Below are 8895 nucleotides of genomic sequence, written 5' to 3'. Positions count from 1 at the left end.
TGGGTTACGCTGCTGGTCAGGCATCTGCTTGGCAGATGTGGTGTAGCGTATATGGATTTGTCCGAACGCAGTGACGGCTCCTTGAGCTACTGAAACTGAAACTTATTTATTTACAGTCCGTTCATCAAAGACGATGGTATTACACTGAGCAATGGAAGTTGTAGTAATAGTTAGCGGCTGTAGCTGGTTCCATGTCGTTCACGTTCATTGCAGATAGCCAGCACACAAGCTCCCCAGCCCTTCGTGGACAAGCGCTGACTACTCGTGCTGTGGATCTCGGCCACCAACCCTCCCCCCCCCCCCCTCCCAGGCTTTACCATGAGGAGGCGACAACCCGTGACATGGACCCTGACCTTGACCTTGCTGGGGCTGGTCCTCTGGGCCACCCCTCTGCACTGCTTCACCCCCTACCACGTGCGCATAAAGGTAACCCCCCACCCCGTCAGGCCACATCAGAAAAAACAAAATGTCCCCCCAAAAAACCAACAACAACAACAACAACAAACAAACCAAAAAACAAAAAAAAAACCCCACCTCCAAATCTGAATAACCCTAAAACACCACACAAATGTGATATCACCCACCCACACACACGCACACACACACACACACACACACACACACACACACACACACACACACACTCTTCCCCCTCGCTGCATTGTAAATACATCAAAACCCTCCCCCGTACTCCCACCCCACCCACGCACACTGGGACCCCACCCCCACCCCCACCCCACCCCACCCCCAACCACATTCACTACTATTCCTAAGGAGCATGAAAGAATCCACAAAGCGACATGGATAACACCCACCTGCCCCCTCCTCCCCCAACACAGAAAAGAAAAAAAAAAACCTATGCCAAAAGGGAACACAAAGTAACTAGCATGCACGGGCAAACCCACTTAGCCGGAAAAAATCATCCGAACTCGCAGGAAAAATCCATCATGAAAATTCACCAGCCGCTACATAGAGAAAACACACAATTCGGACTCAGAAAGTCCCTCAAATCCACATGAATAAACTTCAAAGACATATGGTAAGACCACAGACCGGTGTGCACCCACCCACTCACACCCACCAACACCCACCAACACACAGACACACACACACACACACACACACACAGACACAGACACACAGACACACAGACACACACACACACACACACACACACACACACACACACACACACACACACACACACACACTGGCATTTCTCTCACTCAACCCAGTCAAATAATACCCTTCATGGGACTACCTCCTCCACCGCCCCCTCAAATCCCCCCCCCCCCCTTGCCCCTCCTTGTTTCTGTGTGTTATTGTTGGTCTATATGTCTGGATCTCTTGTACCGATTTCTATTTGTGTGTTTATGAGTGTGTGTGTGCGTTTTATTTTTCAGCAAACTAAGCTTCTAAGTGACCTTCGGAATGGAAAGATCACCAGTCATCTTCATGAAAACGAATACTACTCCGAGCACGGTGTTCTGCTTGAAGGCAAACTCCCGGTAAGATATAGCCACACGCAGAGATAAAACGAACAAAGTATCAGTATCAGTATCAGTAGCTCAAGGAGGCGTCACTGCGTTCGGACAAATCCATATACGCTACACCACATCTGCCAAGCAGATGCCTGACCAGCAGCGTAACCCAACGCGCTTAGTCAGGCCTTGAGAAAAAAAAAAAAAAATATATATATATATATAAGCGTACATACATAAATAATAATTATGATGAAAAAAAAATAGTAGTAATGAAAATAATGATAAAATAATAATAATAATAATAATAATAATAATAATAATAATAATAATAATAATAATAATAATAATAATAATAATAATAAATAAATAAATAAATAAATAAATAAGACAACAATGATGATAAATAAGCAAATAAATATAAAACATGAAGACACACATTCACACATACACCCACACATGCATAACAGATATGCCCCCAAAACGCAGTTTCATAGATATGAAAGCACAGTCAAATACATATAAACGTACATGAGCTCCAACACACACACACACACACACACACACACACCACAAATTTCCCTGCACCTCCTCTACCCCCTCCTCCACACACTCGGAGTTTCTAGTCTATGTATCGCAGCTTCCACGGCACACACACACACACACACACAAAAAAAAAAAAAAAAAAAAAAAAAAAAAAAAAAACACGCACACACACACACACACACAAACACGCACACGCACACGCACACACACACTCACACACACAGATGAACACTTACTTGTACAAGCACACACACACACGCCCATATCTCCCACCCCCAACCCCACACACATATATACAAAAAAAACGAACAAAGGATAACTAATAATCATTATCATTTATCAAACGAAGGCACAAACCATAGCTGTCCGCTGTGTCCATAGTTTATAATATTGTTGTAACCCCCACCCCCACCCACCCTGTTTACCTGTATGCTAGTTGATGGATATCGTAAGTAGCAACGGTCTAAATTATTTATTCACCTGTATCTAGACTGTTGTGTTGCACAAAGCAGCGTTTTGAAATGATGCGTGTTTGTCTTACGAAGAGTAACATTACTTATACTGTGGGTGTTGTTGCTCTTCTCTTTGCTTCCTTCCCCGTCCCTTCCCACTACCCCACTTAACCCACGATTACGATTTATCGCAATCCTACAACATTTTGGGCGTCCCCACTAAAAAAGATATCGAAATCGTGGGATTGTGAGAAATCGTGGGATTGTGAGAAATCGTGGGATTGTGAGAAATTGAGAGATCGTGGAATTGTGAGAAATCGTGGGATTGTGAGAAATCGTGGTCTTAGAACCCCCATTCTTCTTCTTCGTGAACTGCAACTCCCACTTTCACTCGAGTGGGCTTTCACGTGTATAATCTGCTTTTGCTCCGCCATGCAGGCAGCCAATTCCGTTTTCGGGGGCGCTTGCTGGGTATGTTCTTGTTTCCATAACCCACCGAACGCTGACATAGATTACAGGATCTTTAACGTGCGTATTTGATCTTCTGCTTGCCGTATACACACGAATGGGGTTCAGGCACTAGCAGGTCTGCACATAATGTTGACCTGGGAGATCGGGATAAAAAAAAAATCTCCACTCTTTTTACCCACCAGGCGCCATTACCGAGATTCGAACCCGGGACCCTCAGATTGAAAGTCCAACACTTTATAACCATTCGGTTATTGCGCCTGGCACCCCCCCATTCAATCAGCGCAGAAGCAAAGTATCAACAGGTATCAAAATCCACGCATTCATCGCAGGCACGCGAAAGCGAGGAGCAGGGACTGTTGCCAAACGTGACCACAACCGACATCAAGCGGCCACGCAAAAACGAGCCCATTTTACCAGATGATTTCGAGGCGCTGACAGGAAACTCTGGCAAAAACAACAAGAAGAAAGGCCAGGACAAGAAGTCTAAAAACAAGTCTAAAAATCGGCGCCGGAAGCGTGGCATCGTCATTTCGGATGAGAGCAAGTATTGGACCAACGGCATCGTTCCTTACGTGTGGGACGCAGCTGTCAGTAAGTAGTCAGGTTGTCTGTGCCAGTTTGCTACTTAATTAACACGCCACAGGTCCCCCCCCCCCCCCCCCACGTCCCTCTCTCTCTCTCTCTCTCTCTCTCTCTCTCTCTCTCTGCATTTAAACTCTGAAGGTCAATCGTATGTTCACTTGATGAAGAATGGTTCTGTTTACAGTTTTCGTAAACTATGCATTTATATATATTTAATGCCCTGAAGATACTACAGGAATTCTGTGACAACAATGATGAAAGTTCGAATTAATTTACTATGCACGAGAAGCACTTTTGTTCTACAGGTTAAGTTAGTGCGTATTTTACATTTTGTTGTGGCTGAGTGATCACCATATTGTGTACTTTTGACCTCTTTCTAGGGGCCGGAGGCCTGGAGATTAAAGTTTTGTTCTTGTTCTTGTTCTTGTTCTTGTTCTCTCTCTCTCTCTGTTGAGTCAGTCTGTATTAGTTTTTTTATATGTTCTTGAGTGGATGGTCGAGTCAGTCCTCATTCAGTTTTGTCATTCTGTTATTATTGTTTTTTTGTTTTTTGGGTTGATGTTTTTTTCTCTCTCGTTCCATTTCCTTGAGTTTTTCTCAAGATGTGGCTTAAGTGTTTCCAATCATTGCATATTTTCTTGGTTTAATCTGACTGAATGGTTGAAGGAACAAAGACTTTTTTTTTCGTTATTTTGAAATTAAGATATATGAATTCATGTTGCTGACCTCTTGTCAAAAGACCTTTCATGGCAATGAAAAATAAGTAATTCCAATGTCCAGTGTCTCCTCTTCAACAATGGTTGCGTGTGCGGGGGTGTGGGGGTGTGGGGGTGGGGTCTGGGTTTTCATTAGATTGTTATGTTATTGTCTGCCTGGTCGTCTGTCTGCCTGGTCGTCTGTCTGTCTGTCTGCCTGTCTCCAACAGTTACTTTTTTATGTTTGTTCGATTACCCTTTGACCATCTCTCTCTCTCTCCCCCCCCCTCTCTCTCTCTCTCTTCCTCTCTCTCTCTGAAATCTCTTATTATCCTTGATTAATAATTTTTTTGAATCTGTGTGTGTGTGTGTGTCTGTGTGTGTGTGTGTGTGTGTGTGTGTGTGTGTGTGTGTGTGTGTGTGTGTGTGTGTGTGTGTGTGTGTGTGTGTGTGTGTGTGTTAAATCTATTATCCTTGAATAATAATGTATTTGAATCTCTCTCTCTCCCTCTCTGAAATCTCTTATTATCCTTGAGTAATAAAGTTTTTGAATCTCTCTCTCTCTCTCTCTCTCTCTCTCTCTCTCTCTCTGAAATCAGTTTTTGAATCTGCCCCTCTCTCTCTGAAATCTCTTATTATCCTTGAGTAATAAAGTTTTTGAGTCTGTCTCTTTCTCTCTCTCCCTCTCTGAAATCTCTTATCATCCTTGAGCAATAAGATTTTTTAATCTCTCTCTCTCTCTCTCTCTCTCTCTCTCTATCTATCTCTCTCTCTATCTCTCTCTCTCTCTCTCTCTCTCTCTCTCTCTCTCTCTCTCTCCATACATACTCATGCAATTAAACGTTTTCTGCATGTTCCAATCCATTCATCCAATACGGTTTTATATGGGGAAACTGGAAGATATCCTTTGTATATAAGACTATAAGAACTTTTGTCAAAATGTATTAAGTATTGGTTAAAATTGTTAAAGCTTCCACAAACACGTCTGAGCAAACAAGCCTGTGACATGATGCTTTTGCAGATGGAGTTAGGTAAAGAAAACTGGTGTTATAGAGTGAATAAGGTTCTGACTGAACATGGTTTTGGAATTGTGTGGTTGTCCCAGGGTGTAGGAAACGAACAGCAATTTATTGCAGAATTCAGAGACAGACTCATTTGTTCCTTCAAACAAAACTGGCATTCTGACATGGAAAGTAAAGAAAAATATAGTTGGTTCTTTCCTTTTAAAAGTATATTTCAACCAGAAGCATATCTCAGAATCATTACAGACAAATGGCACAGAATAAATTATGCGAGATTTAGGTTAAGAACTCTGGGGTTTAATGCAAACAGAAGATGGTTTGAACCTGGGACTTCTATACAGTCACCATGTCCTCTCTGTGGATACCAAGTGGATGATGAAAAACATTTTCTTTTTCAGTGTGAAATTTATAATACTGTGCGAGAAAAATGCATATTCTTTAAAACAGAGATGGCTAAAAGCCATGATGTTGTTACTGTTTTGTCATGGGATAATGAAATCATAATTAGATCGGTTGCTAAATTCATTGCAGAAGCTCAACCAATGTCAATCCCCATTCATTTTGGTATTTCATTATCATTACATTGTTGTTTTTCTTTAGTTCCGTTTCGTTGAGTTTTTGTCAGGATGTGACTTAAGTGTTTCCAAGTATTGCATATTTTCTTGGTTTAAACTGACTGAAAGGTTCAGAGAAAAAAAATATAGTGTTTTGTTGTTGTTGTTTTGAAGCTAAAATATATGCATTTATGTTGTTGCCCCCTTGTCAAAAGACCTTTCTTGGCAATGACAATAAATAATTCTAGTGTCCAGTGTCTCTCTCTCTCTCCTTCTCTGATGGTCCGTTGATTAGTATTATAATCATCATCATCATCATTAGTAGTAGTAGTAGTAGTAGTAGTAGTAGTAGTAGTGGTAGTGGTAGTGGTAGTATTTACTATTGTTATTATTGTTGTGTCTTATCGTTACTGTTTTTGTTGTCACAAGGACAGATTGGAAGACTAGGAAAATGCCTAAAATCTTTATCCTTGAGTAATAAAGTTTTTGAATCTTGAATCTCTCTCTTTTCCGCCTGTCTTCAGCGGAAGAGAAGAAAAACGAGTTTCGATACGGCATGGAGCTGATCGAGAAACACACGTGTGTTCGATTCGTGCCTTGGAATGAGACAACCAAGAGCCTGTATGGACTGGCCAACAATGGACGTCTGAATTTCATCAAATCGTAAGTTACAGCTCTTAATTAACCAACCTCTTTCTGTCTCTCTGTCTCTGCTTTTGCCTCTGTCTGTCCCCGTGTTTCCCTGCCTCTGCCTATTTCTCTCTCTCTCTCTCTCTCTCTCTCTCTCTCTCTCTCTCTCTGTACGCTTATAGTTGACTTCATCAAGTTTTTGCGCCTTATAAATATTATCATTAGTAGTAGTAGTTTTTTTTTATGTATTTATCTATTATTCTTTTTTATATATATATAATTAATTAATTCATTTATCTATTTATTCATTTTATTTATTTTATATTTATTTACTTATTTTATTTCATTCTTTTTTTTTCTTTTTCTTTTCTTTTTAAATTTCTCTCAAGGCCTGACTAAGCGCGTTGGTTTACGCTGCTGGTCAGGCATCTGCTTGGCAGATGTGGTGTAGCGTATATGGATTTGTCCGAACGCAGTGACGCCTCCTTGAGCTACTGATACTGATACTGATACTCTCTCTCTCTCTCTCTCTCTCTCTCTCTCTCTCTCTCTCTCTCTCTTTCTCTATAAGTCAAGTCAAGTCAAAATGATCTTCATTGAGGGTAAAATAATAAGCTTTTACAGCTTTTTTTTTAACCTTCCCTCAGAGAAAAAAGAAAAAAGAAAAGACAGGAAAACAGAATGAAAGAGGGAGGGGGTAGGAAGAGTATTACATGAAAAATCAAGCACGATTAGGCACACACATTCTGTGGTGAAAAACAGTATCCGGACAAATAGCAAATGAATATATATGCATGATGTCGAAACAATTATAACATATGAAAGCTCTGTGTGTGTGTGTGTGTGTGTGTGTGTGTGTGTGTGTGTGTGTGTGTGTGTGTGTGTGTGTGTGTGTGTGTGTGTGTGTGTGTGAGTGCGTGTATTTGTGTGTGGATGTATTCTAACTGTTCTTAGTGTGCGTTCTTAACTATTTATTTATTTATTTATTTATTTACACACTTATGTTCATTCATTTATTTATTGATTTATCTGTTTGTCAGAAAAGACTGCTGGTCCTATCTTGGCAACGAGTATGAGTATTTCCAAGGCGCACAGGATATTTCCTGTTGTGGAACAGTAAGTCGTGTATGTGTGCGTACGTGCGCGCGCGCGCGCGTGTGCGTGTGTGTGTATGTGTGTGTGTGTGTGTGTGTGTGTGTGTGTGTGTGTGTGTGTGTGTGTGTGTGTGTGTTCTTAGCCATAACAATCAGCATAAATTTCATCCCCCCCAAAAAAAAAAGAAATTACATAATATATGTATTTTTAGAATCTTTTTTATTCCTTTTTCGGATTTACAATTTTGACATAGTGTCACATGAGGTCAATGATTCTATGCCATGTTGTTATACATTCATTCTGATGTAATGTACCATGATGGATGTTTCTTTCGCTATTGGACGCGTACATGCATAAACTAAATCAAGACATACGTAAAGTCACACATACACACGATCACACACACACACACACACACACACACACACACACACACACACACACACACACACACACACACATATATATATATATATATATATATATATATATATATATATATATATATATATGCAAGCTCGTGTAGCACCTCTGCACATGAGAATATGATGATAAGCACAAAAGAGGAAAAAAAGTGGATGTTTTACTATTTTTTCACGAACAGAAGAAAATACATTTTGTGTACTAGTATATTTTGTGTTCAGCTGTATACGGGGAAATTAGAGATTCAGATAAGATAGTGCTTAGCCATGGTGATCTTTGTTTTCGCCTTTTTCGTTAAACCTGCACATCATCAAACTATGGTGTATAGAAGAACCAGCTATTGGTAAATGTGTTGTATTCCGAATTGTTTACAGCAATATGCTTTTCAATATGATATCATGTTCTTGGACCAATGAACATGTACGGAGCAGATTTGAGAACCTTGCTGGACCTCAGGAACCTCTCCTTTCAACTGTGAAGAGACGCAAGCTGATATGGTTTTGACACAACACTCGACACACCAGCTTGTCCAAAACAATCATGCAAGGCACCATCGAGGGCGGGAGAAGAAGAGGAAGACAGCGGAAGAACTGGCATGAGAACATCAAACAATGGACCGGACTCCACACACGAGAGCTGCTGTCAGCGGCTGCCGACAGAGACAGATGGAGAAGGGAGGTTGCGTCTGCGGTCCTCAGGCTTCCCCCAACAACTACTTTGTAGTTATGGGCCTGAAGAAGAAGAAGAAGAAGAAGAAGAAGAAGAAGAAGAAGAAGAAGAAGAAGAAGAAGAAGAAGAAGAAGAAGAAGAAGAAGAAGAAGATAATGTTCTTAAATATAAGAAAAAAAATAGTATGCATTTATCCATTTTACGTTTGTATTTGAAAAAGTTTGCAAGTTGAATTATCAGATCAAAAACATAATCTGACTTGACTTTTTCCGAAT

The 8895-nt window shown here is 40.6% G+C and overlaps 1 protein-coding gene across 2 annotated transcripts in view; it reads left to right on the top strand.

Annotated features, from left to right (window-relative positions):
- The first annotated feature begins 297 nt into the window (after positions 1-297).
- Positions 298-8895, top strand: part of LOC143298237 (bone morphogenetic protein 1-like) — a 51709-nt gene continuing 43111 nt past the window's right edge. For both annotated transcript variants that reach the window (XM_076611044.1, XM_076611043.1), the window contains exons 1-5: positions 298-426; positions 1404-1508; positions 3280-3541; positions 6328-6466; positions 7474-7549. In XM_076611044.1, the coding sequence (XP_076467159.1) occupies positions 319-426; positions 1404-1508; positions 3280-3541; positions 6328-6466; positions 7474-7549 (690 nt within the window). In that variant the 5' untranslated portion in view covers positions 298-318. The remainder of the gene's footprint in view (positions 427-1403; positions 1509-3279; positions 3542-6327; positions 6467-7473; positions 7550-8895) is intronic.

The sequence above is a fragment of the Babylonia areolata genome, chromosome 23, assembly GCF_041734735.1.
Source record: "Babylonia areolata isolate BAREFJ2019XMU chromosome 23, ASM4173473v1, whole genome shotgun sequence".
Classification (NCBI taxonomy): domain Eukaryota; kingdom Metazoa; phylum Mollusca; class Gastropoda; order Neogastropoda; family Buccinidae; genus Babylonia; species Babylonia areolata.
The sequence above is the reverse complement of the archived record's forward strand: the minus strand, read 5'-3'. Positions and strand labels throughout refer to the sequence as shown.